This window comes from Carassius auratus, chromosome 39 (assembly GCF_003368295.1).
Source record: "Carassius auratus strain Wakin chromosome 39, ASM336829v1, whole genome shotgun sequence".
In the NCBI taxonomy this organism is placed as follows: domain Eukaryota; kingdom Metazoa; phylum Chordata; class Actinopteri; order Cypriniformes; family Cyprinidae; genus Carassius; species Carassius auratus.
Window position 1 is genome coordinate 4,892,922 of NC_039281.1, and position 20,163 is coordinate 4,913,084.

At 40.0% G+C, this 20,163-nt stretch overlaps 1 protein-coding gene across 1 annotated transcript in view; it reads right to left on the reverse strand.

Annotated features, from left to right (window-relative positions):
• Positions 1–922: 922 nt before the first annotated feature.
• LOC113057766 (platelet-derived growth factor C-like) overlaps positions 923–20,163 on the reverse strand; it is a 50,256-nt gene continuing 31,015 nt past the window's right edge. The window contains exons 3-6 of the mRNA XM_026225277.1: positions 14,650–14,830; positions 2,682–2,889; positions 2,377–2,597; positions 923–2,020 (exon numbers count right to left, since the gene is read on the reverse strand). Coding sequence (XP_026081062.1) covers positions 1,907–2,020; positions 2,377–2,597; positions 2,682–2,889; positions 14,650–14,830 — 724 coding nt within the window. The 3' untranslated portion in view covers positions 923–1,906. The remainder of the gene's footprint in view (positions 2,021–2,376; positions 2,598–2,681; positions 2,890–14,649; positions 14,831–20,163) is intronic.

Sequence of the window (20,163 nt, forward strand, 5' to 3'; positions counted from 1 at the left end):
TGTGCTCGAGCAGAGCAGCTTACTTCACACAGAGAAGTAAGGTTCTGTTATATAGGAAATCTGATGGCAATCCCAAATGACACACTAATTTCAAGAAGATCAAGAGAAGATGAGGAACACCTGTCATAAGCATTCAAGCATCTCTCTGAACCATAAACTAGTCTCATGGAGAGAAACTTCATACTTTACATTTATGTATGCTGTTTAACAACATCAAGGCACTTCTCACACTTTCACGACATCAAAAAAATCCACATTCTCATCCCCTCTGTCAGTCTGCACAAAAATGAGCCTTTCTTCCTTTAAAGACGATCTCAAAGCCTGCTTATAGTAGGTGGCTTGCTAAATTGGTTTGCCAAGTGTGAGGAATCTGTGATCAAAGTATGAAAAACAAAGTCACAGAAATATTACATCAAAGAATAATAGAGTGACAAAATGACAGTGGGAAAGGTTATCTAAGGCAGTTTAAAAAAAAGATGCAAATAATGCTGTGTGTCTTGTTTACTCTGATCCCTTTTCCAGTCAGTGGAGTTATCACATTGTGTTCAATTTCCACCAATGCAATAGTTTGTTATGTTGTCTTAGTGTTTGCATTTCATCTACTGCATGCAAATGAGATCAACATTTTTCCCCAAAAACGTGAGATTTATTGTGCCATTATATTCAATGAATGCTGAGAGCAACACCATCAGTCACATGATTGTTCTCTTGAAAAGCTTAAGAATAAGAATCAAAGAGCACGGTCTTAATGCAGAGATGCATCTTTTACATCTAACTGCACTCTCGAAGGCTGAAGTCAGATTGCAGTTAATGGTTCATAGTTATAGGGTGCCCTGGCAGTACTTATGCAATTTTGTGACAACTGCAGATTATTTGAGAAAACCAATGCTTTAAGAAAAAAGTTTTGTAAAAACCACAACAATTTATTTAATCGTTTAATGGTAGAGGAATATGGTACTGGCAGATCTATGTCCCTTTAACTTCTAAAAAGTCTATTTACATGAACATCTAACAGTTTTCAGTTTGTCTCCAGTTAAAATAACCATCTTATTAGGCAATTAAAACAACTACTCGAAAAACACAAACGTATAAATGTCTCTAAAAAAGAGCAACTAATACTGAAAATACAACAGTGATTATGAAAGGGGAAAAATGATTCTTACATGCCCACAATTTGGTACCCAAAACTGTGATCACAGGAAAAGTCAGCAAATCACAATTTGAAATATATTTACACAAGATTCACTTTTATATTTTCGTGTTCTCTCTTGAATGAAGCCATTCTCATATGAGTCTATAGTACATAAGAAAAGAGCAAAATATTTTCTGGTTAACCCCAAAAAAAAAAAAAAAAAACTGTCCTTGGTTTGTTGAAAATGGATGCATAGTCAAGGTCCTCTGATATTTTTAAGTTGTGTTAAAAAATAAAAAGCATAGAGAAAAATTATATAAAAGAACACGCCAAATCCACTTGTTTCACAAGTAATATCAACCTCAGTTCAGGCCTTGACTATGCTAGTTATCCTGAAATACCTCATTTCCTGAACCAACACAACTCTATGCATTCACTCACATGTAGAAAAAGATTTGTGAATGTACACATACACATTGTTCGCAAAGCTCCACATACACACTGAGAATCAAGACTGTGTTCAGTTTTTATCCAAATATCCCATTCTATCATAGGGCCAATGGAAATTTCTTCATGGCTCAATTCTTTATGAATCTGCGAGCCCAAAACGAATGGAACCGCAGGCTTAGATAAGTCAAAATAAAAAGATATCCAACGCTGGGTTTCATTAGTTTGCAACGTCAGGGGAAAAACACTTTTGCTCATTTATGCACAAAATATTTCCCTGGGTGAGTCTGTTGAGGGGGCCAGTGTTGCTCTCACCCTGGGACTGTTTTAGTCGGAGTCTTTTTTACACACACAGCTACACTCCTCGTGGTGCTCCAGGAGGACATCCGTTAGAGTCTTTTGCAGCCCCCGACCCCCTGCCCTGTGTTTCAGCATCAGAACCTGCACAAGTGGAGACAAATATAGAGACAGCAGGAGATAAAAACAGATGCATCTATATTTAATTATAATATTTATGTATTTAAATGTATTAATATGCCCCAAAATCCCAGCAACCCTACATAGGACAAATGGTTAGAGTTAGAAATGAAGTGTCCCTACATAGTGCAAGTCCTTATTATAGTGTTGTATGTCATTGATATGAAATAATGTAAAATGATCAGCATCAGGTTAAGATTTTAGACTGTAATTGGCAGAAATGTTATGCGAGACGCATATAAGAACACTTGCACACAGTTATTAGTAAAAGAAACTTAATACGTGAAATGTAACAGAAGGCCTTCTGTTTTGTGCTATACCTCGTGGTATTTTTTGGCCACTTTGGTGGGCGAGCACTGGCAATCATAGCAGTTGTGAGAGCAGCATGCACAGTTCCCTCCACAGCGCTTCACCAGCAGACAGCTGGGCCAGAAGATGGCATCTGTTCTTTTCAGCTCCTCACGCAACGAGACCGAAAAGTTCCGCGGAGTGCAACTGTAAAGCCGTACCTCCTCACGAAGCAGGTTCAGGTCCACTACTCCTACTCAAGACAAAAATAGGTTATAAGTTCCAGTATTTCATTTGACTCAAAGTACTTCTAAATGCAGGATATTTGGATATTCACCTCTGGATTTCTTTTGGTGGAAGAATGATTTGCCCACCACCTGCCAGGTAGGCTTGTAGAGGTCATCCATGTCCACCTGCCAGCGATCCGGCTCCAGGTATTTCATTACTTCCTCCATCGTGCTGAATCCAGCTACAGCTTCACTCAGAGCATCCACACTCTGCATCCATGCAGGCATCACTGCAGTGGCCTCCGGCTCTGACTGTCTCTGAACATAAAACAAAACAAACAAGAAATCACTAGCACTGCAACCACTCCAAATGGGCCATTTCATTTTAAACAGGTGATTTTGAAAATGTTCCACAGAAGCCTGATTTATGTTTAGTATATGAAGAAATCTGTCTGTCTGACTCTGTCTGTCTGTCTGTCTGACTCTGACTCTGTCTGTCTGTCTGACTCTGACTCTGTCTGTCTGTCTGACTCTGTCTGTCTGACTCTGTCTGACTCTGTCTGTCAGTCTGACTCTGTCTGTCTGACTCTATCTGACTCTGTCTGTCTGTCCATCCGTCCGTCCGTCTCTATTTGTCTGTCTATCTATCTATCATCAGGAAATAAAAAGGGATTTTTTCCCCTGAAATAATATATATTAGAATAACATTTACTTAAAATCATATACCTACCCTGAATTAAATCATATACCCCCACCCCTTTTGTATTACTAAATTACCAATTAATAAGGGAATACATAGTTTTGCTTGATGAGTTAATGTTTTTACATTGGCTCATGCACAGAATCGGTTAACCAGTCCCCAAACGGCTTCACCCTGTTTGAACTCGAACGCACAATTAAAAATGTATGCCAGGGCAGCAACAATGATACCTATGGTGTCGGGCAACCTGCAGGAAGCTACATTTCTTCACTCAGTTCAACTCTGCTCCGCTGCCTCAGGTGCTGTGGGATCTGTCAACATGTCCTTTTTCCAGCAGCTTAATTCAGGCATACTAACATAATCCTCCTATGAATGACACGTCCAATGCTGCATTCTAAAACCAGGTAACAAGTGAGGAGTGAGTTGGCATGGTTACCACTGTGAAAAGGACAAGGTGTCACTGGAAGGCCTGTGATTTCTACAGTGATAAAAAAGGTATTGCTACCATGAAAAAAGCGGTAAATGAGGTCACCAAGACTGGCTTGAAATAATGCAGTGCCAACCTGTTTGCCAGAACAATAATAGTGTATGTGGACATTAAGGAATTAAAACACATTTGTTGTTGTTGTAAGCTCTCGGGCAGTTAAAATTGCCTCCTAAAAACTTGTACATTCAGCTATCCTTCAATACAGAAAGCTGGCTTCCAGTTTTGGCATCGGTCAGCAGTGGGGAATGGAAACCATTAACAGCTTGTGAATGTGAGGCAGTCTTTCAATCTGTCAATTAAAGATCCTCTGAGCCCTGGACTATAAAGCCACAGCCAAGCATCCCTACCAATGTGGATATAACAGTGCTTGTGCAACCCTTTCCACAAGATAAGACAAAAGAAATTCAGAAGAATTTCCGACATAAAACAAGAAATCATGTATTTAAATTCAAAATAGCCTATTAAAAGAAACTAATGACAATTTAATACTTTCCCCATACCTAAGATCTCTATTATGCAGGAATAAAAACTTTAACATAAATTTAAGGGTGCACTTAGTAACTGATGTCATTACAGAAATACAATATTCATAGTAAGACATTAATTTTAAAGTAGGAAGTTAAAAGGGGATCTAATAAAGGGGGAAAAATGTCTTTAAATTGCCAAATATATATATATATATATATATATTTTAAGGGTAATTTTAAATGACTGAAAAAAATATTATTAATGAGCATTTGTCAGTGAATTTATTATATCACAGTAACACTTTTCCTCCGATGCATTGATTAAAGGTAAAATATTATTCGCAAAATAATGGCCTCATTTATGTTCTGTAGCCTGACAACATGAGGTTTCAAATTGTTTGCAGGTAGGTTTCTGTTAGGCTCCAAGGAAAATGGCTTAACAGATGGACATGAGTGCACAGACTCAGATGTCTGCCAGTAGCCTGTCAGAACACACTTGAGAGCAGTCAGCTCAGTAGAAAACCAAATAACAGTGCAGAGATCTCACTCAAAAATGCAGGTGATTCACTGTGGACGTATTTTGGTGAACGCCAAGCTTGGTGGCATGCCAATCATACACAGTGGTTGTAAGAAGAGGACAAGAGAAATTAACTTACTGGAGTCATTTTCAAACATCTAAATCTGAATTTTGAATAGTTATTGTATTTGAAATGATACCCCTTATGTAATCCCGTGATCCTTGTGGTTGTCCTGAACTAATGCTGCTGAGAAGAAAGGTCCAGCCAACAAAATCATAATCTACAATTACTTTAAAAACAAGTGGCAACTAAAAAAGGTTCTTACATACAAGCGCATATTGTGTTCTCACTGCATGTTAAACTTCTTTTGAAGAGAAGTTCCTAATTTAAAATGTTAAAATCTGTGCTGAACTTAGTTTGACCCCAGCAACCATTTCCCACTTTTGGTGCCTATAAAACCTGTTACTCTGCTTGGAAATAAACATCTCTTGTCTTTGTTCTAGACTATTTTGGTAAATTGAATGGCAGTAAAGATTGTACAAAGCCAGTGGAAATCAGAAAGCACACGCAAAAGGCATACTTCAGGTTGATTCAAGGAGGAAAACATTCATGAAATCCAGCTGGGAGCTAAAAGCAGCAGTCTAGTTCCTCTGACTTTCGTGAGAAACTCAACTTTTTTTTCTTTTTTTTTTAGAGCAAGGTACTGTTTTAATGACCCCTTCCCTCAAACCCTAACTAGCTCCCAAAGTCTCTTCCGGAGAATCGCAGCTGGGCCTCATTTTCACCCTTCTCTCTGTGGTAGCGGTGAAGGGGAGTGATTGCTTGTTTAAACAGAAAGTGCAGGGGTGTCCCCGTGATCCTGGGTTTCCAGTAGCTGAGGTTGACCACAGAGAAACAGAATTCGGCTGTTTCAATATGGCAGCCCATTGCCACTGCGTACAAAGCCTACAGCCAGCCAGCTAGGCCACTCATTTCCTCAAGTTGAGGGAACAAATGTAGAACTTTCAAGCAGAAGATCTGAAGCACTCATCTAGCTTAGCATCAATAGGCATGGAAAAAAAACCTGAGCAACAAACACAGGTACAGGAAATACTATGAATGAATTATTAAAACATTATATTAAAGTGATAATTTGCTTAATATTAACTAATAAAAATGTCTCTTAACCCAATGGTAGAATGATCAGAGACTTTAATTCAGATTTTTGTTAAACTCTTTTCATTACAAATATTCACAACATCTATCACAAATAGATGAGATTAACATTAACAAATATAAATCATATTTACTACTACTACTACTACTATTTTACTAACTATGCAGATTAATTAGTAAAATGTTCTCAAGGTCATTTTTTTTTTTTGTGGAGAATCCAAGCAAGTTTCCTGCTAAATTGCAGTTTGTGTCATTAACACTACTGATGTCTTTAAACAATTCGGTTGACAGTAGTTGGTGCATGATGTGAAAATTAAACTAGGTATTAAGACATGGCACTAAAAGATGAATTAAACGGCAGAGGAGATTAACACATTGCTAACTAAAGGCTCTGTTGAGCAACTAAGGGCTAGAAAAGGAGTTCCTCTTCGGGAACTCGAGCTGCGTCGAGCACTTTTGGGGAACGCCTTTGGCAAGAACAACTCTGAATATCGTGTGCAATCAGTCCAATGGAAGAGCGTGGCGTCACGGGCGGGGTGACGCAGCGACCAGGAAGCTATAAAGGCACCTGCCACACAGCTGACTTCAGCTTCGCGTCTTTCAGCAAGCGCTCTGTGTGTGCATGTCTAAAGTCTGCCTTGTGAGTCTTATTTATTGTTGTCTGTCCCAATAAACAACATAATGCTTAAGAGCAAAGCAAAGACACGACATTTGGAGGGGGATTCCAGATCACGCTATGGATTGTTTGTTCCTCCCTGCCCACGCACATCACAGGTGGGGATACAAACAGTCTATGCGTGGTTTGGCTGGGATCGAAGCACAGTGAGTCGGCTCTCGAGGGAGCCGACTGCCCGGCCGTTGTGTACGCTTTGATCCCGGAGGGCTCTCTTCGAGGAGGGAGCCTTCGCCAGCGTTCCTCGCGATACCGGTCCCGTTTTCGCCGAGGCGATTGATACAGAGGGCGTCGGCGAGCTTTTAGTTGCACAAACATAAAGTTGCATAAGTATATACAATAAACAGTGTTATGCCTAACATTATACAAGCAGCTATTTAAGTCTCCGAGGGGATTAATATTGTTTGTGTGACTAATTATTCGCGCGCTGTTGAGGCAACGCGTGTATTACATCATTTTCAGTTTTGATGTGAATTTTCCATACCCGGCCGCTTGTCTGGTTGTTTAAACTCCATTTAAAAAAGGAGGAGTTAGTTCTATCACTTCAATGTTTACTTTGTCTAGACCGTGTTTACTTGTCTGATTGTTTCGATTTCATTAAATTCTAAGAAATTTAATAACTGAGAAGTTAATATATCACTTCAATGTGTATTGTATCACAATCCAGACCGTGTTTACTTGTCTGATTGTTTGATTGTTTAAAAATTCTAAGAAATATAATGACTTTGAGAAGTCAGCACTTCAATGTGTACTTTATCTCAATCTAGACCGTGTTTACTTGTCTGATTGCTGAATTTCATTCGATTCTGAGGAATCTAATGACCGTTATCTAACTTCAAGAAGTTCAATATATCACTTCAATGTGAATTGTATCACAATCCAGACCGTGTTTACTTGTCTGATTGTTTGATTGCATTAAATTCTGAGGAATATAATGACAGTTATTGAAAATGTGAAGTTAGATGTACTGGAGGGACTGCTGGGCGGAAGCAGCCCCTCCATGTACAGACAGAGCAACGCTCTGGGCCGACGACTTCTCAGCCTAATCCCAATCTGATGTCAGGCTGGGAGGTCCACGGCCAAGGCCTGGCCAGGGCCTCTTACACCAGAGGTCAGTCTCGAGGGACTGATTCCCTTAGTGCATCAGTTAGCAGCGTGAAAACTACTGCCAAATGTATCTCAATGGGTCCTGCACACGGTAGAAAGAGGCTATCACATTCAATTCGGCCATCCACCGCCGACATTCAATGGGGTTACACCGACAGTAGTCGGCCCCCAGCAGGCTCTGGTGATGGAACAAGAAGTGAATACCCTAATAAGGAAGGCGGCCATCGAGGTGGTCCCTCCTCTTGACAGGGAATCCGGGTTTTACAACCGGTATTTCATAGTTCCAAAGAAGGATGGGGGGGGTTGCGTCCGATCTTAGACTTACGTCATCTAAACCTCTCAGTTATGTCACTGAAGTTCAAAATGCTCACTGTCAAACAGGATGTAGCTCAAATCAGATCCGAGGACTGGTTTGTCGCAATAGATCTCAAAGACACATACTTCCACATATCCATCCTTCCACAACACAGGAAGTCTCTGAGGTTTGCTTTCGGGGGCAAAGCCTACCAATTTTGAGTACTTCCCTTCGGCCTTGCACTCTCACCCCGCACATTCACGTAATGTGTAGATGCGGCTCTGGTATCCCTCCGTATGCAGGGCATCCGCATTCTAAATTATATCGATGATTGGTTGATTCTAGCTCAATCAGAGCAGATGGCGGTTCGACATCGAGGTGTCGTTCTCGCCCATATGGGGGAGCTGGGTTTGAGACTAAATGCCAAGAAGAGTGTACTTTCTCCAGTTCAGAGAACCACCTATCTAGGCGTAGTATGGGATTCGACCACGATGCAGGCACATATGTCTCCTGCTCGGATCGAGTCGATCCTCACATCAGTCAAGAGAGTCAAAGAAGGCCAGTCACTCACTGTGAAGCAGTTTCAGAGACTGTTAGGGCTCATGGCAGCTGCGTCCAACGTGATACCTTTTGGTCTCCTGCACATGAGGCCCCTTCAGTGGTGGCTCAAGACCAAGGGGTTTTCCCCAAGGGGAAATCCTTTCCGAACTATTCAGGTCACGCGGCGATGCCTTCGTGCCTTAGACATATGGAAGAAACCTTGGTTCTTGAATCAGGGCCCGGTGTTGGGAGCTCTTGGTCGCCGTGTAACGCTAGCGACAGACGCGTCCCTCACCGGTTGGGGTGCAGTCATGAGTGGCCACCCTGCCCGTGGTCTGTGGAGCGGTCGCCATCTGACATGGCATACCAGTTGTCTAAAGATGCTAGCTGTGCATCGAGCATTGAAATATTTCCTCCCAGACCTGAGAGGTCACCATGTGTTGGTGCGCACCGACAATACATTGGCGATCTCTTATATCAGTCACCAGAGAGATCGGCATTCGTGCCCCTTGTACAAGCTGGCACACCAGATCCTTCTGTGGTCCCAGGACAAACTCCTCTCGTTCGGAGCAGTGTATATTCCTTGGAGATTGACTGTGGGAGCAGACATACTATCGAGACAGGGGCCGAGACCCAGGGGCTTCACCCCAAGGTGGTGAAGTAGATATGGAGAGTTTTTTGGACCTCTTTTCGACTCAAGAGAGATTGCAATGTCCCCTCTGTTTCTCTCTAGTTCATCCAGCTCCTCTGGGACTGGACGCTATGGTACAGACCTGGCCGAGGCTTCGTCTTTACGCTTTTCCCCCTATCGCTCTGCTCCCGGGAGTTCTGGCGAGAGTACGCCGGGACGGGGTTCGTCTTATATTAGTAGCCCCGTTCTGGCCGGGCCCAGTATGGCTCGCAGATCTGATCTCTCTCCTCGACGGCTCTCCATGGGTGATTCCGATCAGGACAGATCTGCTCTCTCAGGCGTAGGGCAAAATATTCACCCTCGCCCGGAGTTGTGGAAGTTGTCTGTGTAGCCCCTGAGGGGGCACAGCTCATAGCTTCCAGTCTCCCAACCGAGGTTGTTGAGACCCCCACACTCCAATCCAGAGCACCCTCTATGAGGAAACTGTACGCCCTGAGGTTGAAACCCTTCTCCTCATGGTGCAGAGACCGCCAGCTTGACCCTGCTAACTGCCCAGTTGGTACAGTTCTGGAGTTTCTCCAAGCTAGGCTCTCTGCGGGGTTAACTCACTCCACCTTAAAGGTGTACGTGGCGGCCATAGCTGCTTACCACGTCCCTTTCAACGGTCAGTCAGTGGGTAGACACCCCCTAGTTACACGTTTCCTCCATGGTGCGCTGAGGCTGAGACCTCCAGTATGGTCCCGTGTTCCCCCCTGGGACTTGGTTGTGGTGTTAGAGGCTCTTTGTAAAGCTCCATTTGAGCCGATTCATGAATATTACTGTCAGGCCCCCTCGGTGGCCCCTACCAACTTAGACTTTGCCCTTGGTATGGCCAAAGCATTTTTATACCCTCGAGCGGGTTACATTCCTAAAGTTCCCTCTGTTACGCCACAACCCATAGTACTGCAGGCTTTCTGTCCTCCTCCCTTTCGGGAGCCAGACCAGGTGAAGCTAAATTGTATGTGTCCAGTTCGAGGACTGGACGCATACGTCCACAGAGCTGCTGTGGAGAAAACCTGACCAATTGCTTGTTTGCTACGGTCCTCCTAAAAAGGGTTCCCCTGCCTCTAAGCAGACTCTTAGTCGTTGGATAGTCGAGGCTATCAACGAGTCCTATGAGTCCTCTGGTCTTCCCCTTTCTTTGGGAGCCAAGGCTTACTCTACACGGAGTATGGCTGCCTCTAAGGCCTTTCTAGCAGGTGTGTCCCTCTTGGACATCTGCAACGCTGCGGGGTGGTCCACGCCCTCTACATTCGCCAGATTTTACAATCTTGATATGCAAGCCTTTCCTGGCTCTTCTGTCCTCTCGCCTTAGCTGTGCTCTTCGGATACACACTAGGCAGGGGTTTGGTAGTCTGGCAGCTTTGGCACATCGTTCCCCAAAAGCGCTCGACGCAGCTCGAGTTCCCGAAGAGGAACGTCCCTAGGTTACGTATGTAACCCTAGTTCCTCGAGGGAACGAGACGCTGCGTCGCAGAGCCATACTCCCGGCACCCCTGCCTGTGCTTGCTTCCCTACTCGAAGCTGAAGTCAGCTGTGTGGCAGGTGCCTTTATAGCTTCCTGGTCGCTGCGTCACCCCGCCCGTGACGCCACGCTCTTCCATTGGACTGATTGCACGCGATATTCAGAGTTGTTCTTGCCAAAGGCATTCCCCAAAAGCGCTCGACGCAGCGTCTCGTTCCCTCGAGGAACTAGGGTTACATACGTAACCTAGGGACGTTTCTTCAGTAAGAATTGTAGATTCCAAGTGAATTTTTTTCTTTGACATACTCTAAAATTTTATTTTTGTATTTGTCTAGCATTTAACAATGTATCATGCATATGCTCACATTTGTAATATCAAGATGGCACACAAGCACAATACTTGCAGGACTGTAAAGCAATGTTTCAGTAAGAGAGCAGAAAAAATAATTCGAGCTTTGTTGAAGACCGTCTGCCACTAACTCCCTGACATTTTATGCTAAGACAATATTTCAAACAATTTGACTCAAACAGGCACACGGCACGACACTCAAGATGTAACTCCTGACCACAAGTCTCCTGATGCTTTGGTGAGCAAGAAAACAAAGTGAGTCGACTGGAATTGTAGGTTCAGCTCAACATCCTCCTCCACAAACACTATAAATAGAGCTTGATTCAGCCACACCTTCTCTGATGTGAGCTCTGTGTCTAGAAACCAGCCATAACACACAACCTCCTCTGAAATAAGAGCACCGCTCAAAGAAAAACACACCACCTAGTATAAAGTGTAGAGAATGTACTCATTTACATATCATTCTACATGCAAACATACTTCATTTTAAATCTGAAAGCCAGAAATGAATGTCATCCTAGAAAAAATCCCTAAAAATAACTAAACTAAAAAGCACATGCAACTGATTTGTGCCGTTGCTAGAAGATCTCCTTAAAGCCAAACCAATGTCCTTTTAGCGTTGTCAGTTTTGGAGTCAGAGATGAGTTAAAACAATTTCATGCATTTCCACTCCAGAAAAGGCCAGAAAAAAACGGGCTCTTTACTGACATTTACCAGAGAACTGTTCAGTGGCTAGGAAGTTGGGATAAAGTCCATACCACAAAAAATATAAAAAAAAATGACAACAACTCAGTCTTGCAAGAAGGAAACAGAACAAAAATGTATCACACTAAACTAAACAGTCCCAATTCTAAATCAAAGAATTTCACTACTGTTCAGATTTTTGGGGCCAGAATGATTTTTAAAAGTTGATTAAAGTTGAAAATGATTGAAAGAAGTCTCTTAAGGTCAACAAGGCATTTATTTGATAAAAAATAAAGTAAAAACACTAATATTGTGAAATATAAGAATATATTAAAATTTTAAATTTATTCCTGTGAAGGCAAAGTTGGATAATTTGATGAATACTAAGTCCAAAACATAAATTAAAATAGAAATCTTTTGATAAATGTAATGCATTGCAGAGTAAAAGTTAATTTCTCAACAAAAAAAAACAAAAACGTTTTTTTTTTATTTGTTAAAATACTGTTAAAACAGTAGTATATAATATTGTGAATGATTATTAAAGAGCCACACAGATGGGAAATCAAAAATTACCTGTATTACAGTGTATGATGTAGCTGTCCATCAGTGTAAACAATGTGCAAAGTAATTAAACCAAAAAGTACACGATTTATAAAGTTATTGGCTTCTAAAGTAAGGAGTCGACTCTGAATCGCTGAAACGAGTCGTTATAGATTTCAAATCTTTTGCCCATCTCTATGTACGTCACTAGGAACACTTTGCATAATAATCTCCGCCTACCGTCTTGGGAGAAACGGAACTCTGACCTGCCCCACCCCCCCCACAGACGCTCTGGTTGGTGTGAGAGCATCATGTCGAGGAGACAGTGTGTTTTTAATTGTAAAGGCAAGTTTGTTTTATTTTCACTGCCAAAGAATGAAGATCAGAAGAACCAATGGCTAAAATTTATTTTTACCACAATACCAGAGCAGTACAACAAATCCCTTTTGTTGTGTTCACAACATTTCACTGATGACTGCTTTTCTAATCTCGGTGAGTACAAGGCGGGATTTTCAAAGCGTTTGGCCATAAAAGAGGGTTCATTACCAACTTTATTTAGACCAACAAGCATCTCCGAATCACAACGCGAAGTATGATCATGAAGTTATGTGTTTGTTTTCTCCCGAGCGTCTTATCAGTATGTGTGCTGTCTGCAGCCTTTTTTTCCGCGCTGATCTTCATTTACAAACACGTCATTAAAATGAAGTGTAACTCCGTGAACACTCATCGAAGATACATGAGAGAGATATCTATAGAAAGCTTGACATGTCTACTTTAAAAACTAAACAAGTGCTGCCGAAAATATTCTGTTATAAAGTAATCCATATGAAAACAACGTGATGTCCGTTTTTCACGTCTCCCTTCATTATATCTAATGTGATCACGCCCCCGCGCTGAACGTGCTATTCAGATTCAAACTGAAGCGCGCGGCTTGAATACGCACACACAGAAGAAAAAGCAGCCAGACTGTTCAAGTTTTTTATTTTACTGTTTGCTTCGCGATGAGAGGAATAAGACATAATTCACCCCAAAAAGATGCTAACGCATTGTTTACCATGAAGTTGTGTGCGGAACAACCCATCAAAAGTGACTATGTCAGTTGACCAATCAGAACACAGTATGCTACCAAAAGGTGGGGTTTAAGGAAACTGAATCTTTTGAACAGCTTCGCACGAAACCGTTTGGGGATCTCTGAGAATTGAGGTAATTTTAAAATGATATTTTGACAAAATGACAATGTTTTTTAACCTTGGATGGATTTAAACCTATTGTACAGGACTTATAAACAGTGATAGGAAGCTTAGAATTTTCATCTTACTGGCTCTTTAAAATATGCTCTCAAAACTCCCCAAGACTCTTAAAGACGCAATATTTGGCAATATTTTTGTTGGTAGGTATTATAGTATCACAGGTACATCATTCAGGTCTCAAATCAGTGGAAATGCAGGCCTGGTCAGAAAAACAATTACATATCAGCAGCAGCAGTTTCAATAGAAAAGCAGTATGAGATAAAAAGGAAATGGCAAATAGAAATTCCATGTTTTTTTTTTCTTTGAAAACAAAATCCACAGTCACATTTGTCCTGTCCAATTTTGGTGGCCTATCTTACCACAATCAACCCTAAAATAATCAAGTTCCAGCAGAATAGATACAGCCATTATCTACCAGGAGATAAAGCACACCTTTGTTCACTGGAAAACAATGACAGCAATTTTCGAGCAATGTTGCAAAGCGTTCAGACACGCTCTGAAAGCCTCAGTAAACAAAGGCAAGGGAAAGTGGAGTCATAAAACATGAAAAATGACAGGCACCACACATCAAAGCCAAGCATGTCTATTAAATCATTTCAGGGGAATAATCCTTTTCAAATGTGCCGTGTGACGCCTGTCAGGGTGTAAATTAAAGGGAGGAAACTGAACCATGGCCAAGGTGGAAAACACCGTAGCCCGCCCCGCTGTGGTTTTCACCACCACAAGAAGTTAAACATTGAGGAGAAGGTCTCAGAGGTAGCAATATGATTATAACTTGAAATTTCCAACTTAGTAAGTGCCATTTAAGGTTTCCAGGTCATTTCAGAGGAAGGGATGGTGATTACAGCAACAGATGCATTGTAATAAAATGGGAGTATATTTTAGTTCTCAAGATTTCTCTCTTTATTTTGGCCCCAGTTTTTTTTTTTTTTCTAAGAACATACAGCATCTCTTCAACTTTTTAAGTGTCCCTATGCAGCAAAGCTCACCGAATTCCTCATAAACATCTAATTATACTTTGCACACTGTGTATTTAAGATCATCAGGTAGAGAAATAATATAGTACATGGCCATTAGGGATTAACAAAATGTGTTCAGTAAAAACACAACCAGCCCTCTCAGTAAATGTTGCATAAGCATTACATAAGGAAGAACGTGGCACTCGAGTCGTTTCTTACCTGTTGAATCAAAGAGTAACGGATGCAGAATCCTGGATCAGAGGGAAAATATTCATCAGAGACGAAGCGGATCAGGATCTGGTTCCCCTTGGATACCTGGGGCTCTGGAACCATCTCTGAGCCACACCAACGACCCAACACTATGCCTCCGACAGGCTCCTCCACCTCCACATAATCATACCTACAACAGCAAAGCACGCCATTTTATGACAAGAGATTCATCAGTCACTATAGCATTCATGTCCTGTTTACATTCATCTTGGATGATCTCATCAAACAGTTGAGCAAGACTGATCGGCACTTGTGGCGTTACATGAGCGAATTTCAAGAGAAAGGATCTCTGATTTTGTGACAACAAGCAATTATGAACAATAAAACTAAAAGTTAATTGTTTTAGTCAGGATCCTATTTAAACAGTGATTTGGATACATGTCATTAGTTGTTGATGTGAAATAATCAGAGGAGCATTTACGAATGCGGTTTAATTGATTGCATGTCAAAACATTTTGAAAGCTGTTTACATTAGCATTTAGCGCTGTCTAGTTGGGATTGGATTAGCCAAAATCATCTATGCTATCGTTCAAAAGTTCAGGGTCAGTGAGATTTCAAAGATTTGTACACTTACTCTATTCTGTTCTATTCTTTTCTAATATATATATATATATATATATATATATATATATATATATATATATATATATAAAAATATAAACTAGCTATGTGTACTGTGCTAGACTTACTGAGACTTGTCATGGGACTTGTATACTGTCATTGTTCACTCATTGGGCTGATTGCTTCTATAGTTCTCATTTGTTAGTCGATTTGGATAAAAGTGTCTGCTAAATGATTACATGTACTCAATGCATGCATTAATTTGATCAACACTTACAGTAGGAGACATTTATATTGTTACAAAAGATTTCTATTTCACATAAATGCTATTTTGAGCTTTCTTTTAATTAAAAAATCATGGAAAAAGTACATTTCCACAAAAATGTAAAGCAGCAACAGTTTACACATTGATGATACGTTTCTCAAGCAAGCATCAAATTATATTATTTTAATGATTTCCGAAGGATCGTGAGATACTGAAGACTAGAGTAATGGCTGGTTAAAATATTTAATATAAAAACATTTATTTTTCAATTATAATAATATTTCACAGTATTACAGTTTCTATTGTATTTCTGCTCAAATAAATACAGCCTTGGTGTGCATAAGTGACTTCTTTGAAACACACAAAAAATCCCAGGCTTGAACAGAAGTGTATATATATATTCATAATCAGAATATATTCAGAATACATTTGCATTGCTTTATCAAATCAGCACATGGAGGATTGGAGGTTGAGGGTAATATTTCATTTTTGGTTAAGTGTTAAGACCCCTTTGTGTTTATGTGTCACATCTTATCTGCAGAGATGCGTTCATCTGATCGATTTTTGAGGCAACAATTCAAACTTTCGGGAGCAGCCCCTATCAGAAGTACAGGCTCATGACAGGAGCCCAGAGGAGGGACGTGACATCAGTCCTGCACCAGCAGCATGCGACAATGAGCACCTGATGCTAACTGTGCCTCATCACCATTGCCATAAATCCAGCATCATGTCCTTCCTGTTGGCCACCAGCTCCTGTCACATGCCTGGACACATGGAAACAACTGAGAGATGATGTGAGGGGAGGTTAACTAAAAAGTTCTGTCACAACTATATAGTTAATTCATCACTGTCCCCTATCATTCAGTGTGAGGGAAGGCTAATGGCTACGCGGCATCTAACTGTAGGTCTAATGCTTTGAGAGGCTCCACAGGGAACTATGGCAACAGACACACTTTTAAACAAAGACATTCAAAAAAGGCAGTTAGGAAAGATAGGAAAAAGAGAAATCGGAAGGAGAAGGATACTGAGAAAAATTGAGCTAAATTGCTTGGAGAAAGTGAAGAGTGAATAAGATTTAATGAGAACTACGGTCATGTAAGCTCATTAATTACATTTATCTGTATTTGATCTCAAGTTAATATGCTAACGCTTTTCATAACTTACAATAGCCGTGACCTAGATATTCATTCTCACAAGCATTTAATTAACTGAATAAGCTACGAACAAAACCAAGGCTAAATGTATTATCTCAATCACCTTTATGGCACTGCGGTCCACAGAGACCATAAGAGCTAAGTCTATCTATTATTATGACGTCTAAAAACATTATTCTGGGACTACTCAGGTATCCCCAAAAGTAAACGATCCGCAAAAATCAACAGGTTTACATGCATACTGTCCATTCACTCCAAAGAAGTTAAAGTAGGACAGAAGCATGGAAGAGCCACAGATATCTTTTGGAAAATATGGCACAGTAAAAGAAAATAAACTCTGGGTGACTTGAGTCCTTTTAACACCATAATGTTCATTCTGAAAACAAACTCTCGGTGACTTGAGTTCTTTTAACACCATAATGTTCATTCAGAATGCTTAAAAACAAGCCGTGTAAAAATTTTGCTATTAGCGCATGTTGCAAACCAACAACAATTTATAAGCTTAATCATTCTCTCTGTTATTAAAATGAATGCAAAAGATGTTAAGTAATCACATTAAAGAAACAGTGCTATAGTTTATAGCAAAATATATTAATACAATATTATTACAATTTAAAAATAATAAAAATACATCAAATAGAAAACAGTTATTTATTTTCAGCAGCCATTATTCCAGTCTTTAGTGTCACATGATCATTCAGAAATCATTCTGATATGCTGATTTCCTGCCTAAGAAACATTTCTTAACATGATTATTAATGTTGAAAACAGTTGTTCTGCATATGGAAACCAAGATACGCCACGATTCTTAAATTAATATAAAAGTTCAAAAGAACAGCATTTTTTTTTTTTTGGAATAGAAATCTTGTCACATTATAAATGTCTTAATGTCTTAAAAATAATTTATAAATTTCTTAAAAATTAAATTTTACAGACCCAAAACTTTCGAACGGTAGTGTACTTCATAACAAATATAAATAACTAAACACAAATTTTCTCTCAGCATGCTTTATCCGTATCCAACAGAGACACTTATTAGACAGAATGTTAATTCGTAATTAGTGCATTTTTGTTAATTATTTAAATCAGTGGTCCACTGTTTTAGAAACTCTCTTAGATTATCTTTATTCTATTACAATTCAAAGTCTGCAGTGTTAAAAAAAAAAAAAAAAAAAAAAAATATATATATATATTTTCTATCACCATAAACCTCAATGCAAAATATTCATGTACATGAATAATGTACTGGTGATCAGAATTCCTAATAGCTGTGATGACTGATTCTTATATCTTATGTGCCCTTTCAACACCCTTTGACTTTCCATCAAAGACAGAACCAACATTGTATAAGTTCAAAAGTAGTACAGAAAATCTGGCCCAGTTTTCTTATCAGTCTGAACAAACACAGAGGATAACGAGAGTTGTCTTTAGTGGCCTGTGGGCTCTGGGCTGGGCTTTGCTGGAGGCAGTGTGATAGGATTCAGCATGCAGCTTTATTACGGTTTATTCCAGCCAAGTTGCTTTGATGCAATCCCAAATAGAAGAGGCTTTTTTCTTCATTAACTTGCATAAGATCATCATACCAATGTGAATTAATTATTTTACTGCTTTTCAACATGTGGTTGCTCTAATTATTTAACCTGTTAGCATTCCACTGTACTGCCCGCAGGACACTGGAATGTGTTTGTACATCACTTGTACAAAGATGAATCTATTATTGCTTGTGCAATCGTACAGACCCAGTCACTGCATTGCTGCAAGGTATAGAAAACATATGATAAACACACACACATACACACACAAACTCTTTTCCAGGTCAAATACACTTCCTCATGGCCACATCGTATGATTTAAACAAAGTGGACAAGCAAGCACAGATTTATAGCATCATTGTTGGAAACTAGGAAAGGGTTCTTTCTTATCGTGTTCACCTCTCTGTTTGATATGTCTATGGGCAGGGGATAAAACTTATTTATACCTTTAAGTCAACATATAAAAAATAATGGATGCTGTTTACACCTTCCTGTGGATATTTAATCCATGTAAAAACTGCTGTGTTTTCCTCACTTAAGCAACACATGCTATTGGATAATGTTTAGCATTAGATCTTAGAATATAATTCTGTCTGACTACATTTGCAACATTATGGAACATTATATTATGGATTGTGGATTTGTATTTTTTTGTGCTGCTGGAGGCAACAGTTTGAAGTAAAAATGCCTTGATATACTTGTTTCTAACAAACCTTTCACTTCACAAGACTAACTTGTGAATTATTGTGATGTTTTTATCAGTTTGGTACTCTCATTCTGATGGCACCCATTCACCGCAGAGGATCCATTGGTGAACAAGTGATTTAATGCAACATTTTTCCAAATCTGTTCCAGTGAGCCAGAGATCTACCATCCAAGATGCAGATGCATAAATTTCAGCAAATTTTCATTTTTGGGTGAACTATTACTTTAACCAAAGTGCAGCTAACATGTAGCCACTAGGAGGCGCTACACACATATCTGGCAATACTCCAGTGGTTTGCTAATAAATGTGTTTGAAAACACATTATGTAATTAATTGTTGACAAGAAATAAAACTATACTGATAGCACAAGGCTTTCAGAAAATGAAGAACATTTCAGAGGTAACATGCACAAGTCAATAGGGAATTAATTAAGACAAAATATACTAGAAAAACATTATTATTTATCAATAATTGGCAGAGGTCTACAATATTTTTTCCACACGAACCCATCAGCTATGTGAAGGTCATCATCTACATTCTGGGAAGCAGAAAAGCACAGATGTGCACGTCTGCAATCGATTGCACTATACAGCAAAACAGAGGCATGGACAGAGGCATGGAAGAAAGGAAGGCAGGAAAGCTAGCCTGTAATTGAAAGGGCCTTTAATGTGGATTGGCTGGCTGGGCTGTGTGTGACCTACACTGTGTGTACGTCTATGATCGTATGCTCCTCCAGAATCTCAAACAGATGCTATGGAGTTACATAGGAGACTAGGAACTAAATATGCACAAAGTAGAAAGGGCTGTTCTTTATGTCATCATATCAGTCATGGAAAAAATAAATATATAACTGAACATAATCACTCTAGGGGTGGGCTTTTCATTATTCATCAGCCTTCTTGCAGCACAGCCAATCTCCCAAATGGCCTCCTTTCGACTCTAAATCTTAAAAAATGGACTCGGTCACAACAAGCACATACATCTCCACTGTAATTCCTCCTTCTCCACATACACTTACACTGCTGCATTGTATATAGGTGCTTTATCTTAGGTCTGACCCTGTCAAGAGAGTGCAATGGATGCCTGATGCTGCGTGATAAGTAGCGCTGATTTGTCGCATAACACTAAGCAAATATTTGAGCACCTGAAAGAAAACCTTTGGGAATTTTTCAAGCTCTCAAATCTTCTAAATCTCCTCTTCTCTAGAGATTTGGTGCAGTCTTGATGCTCTATTGCAACCCGTCA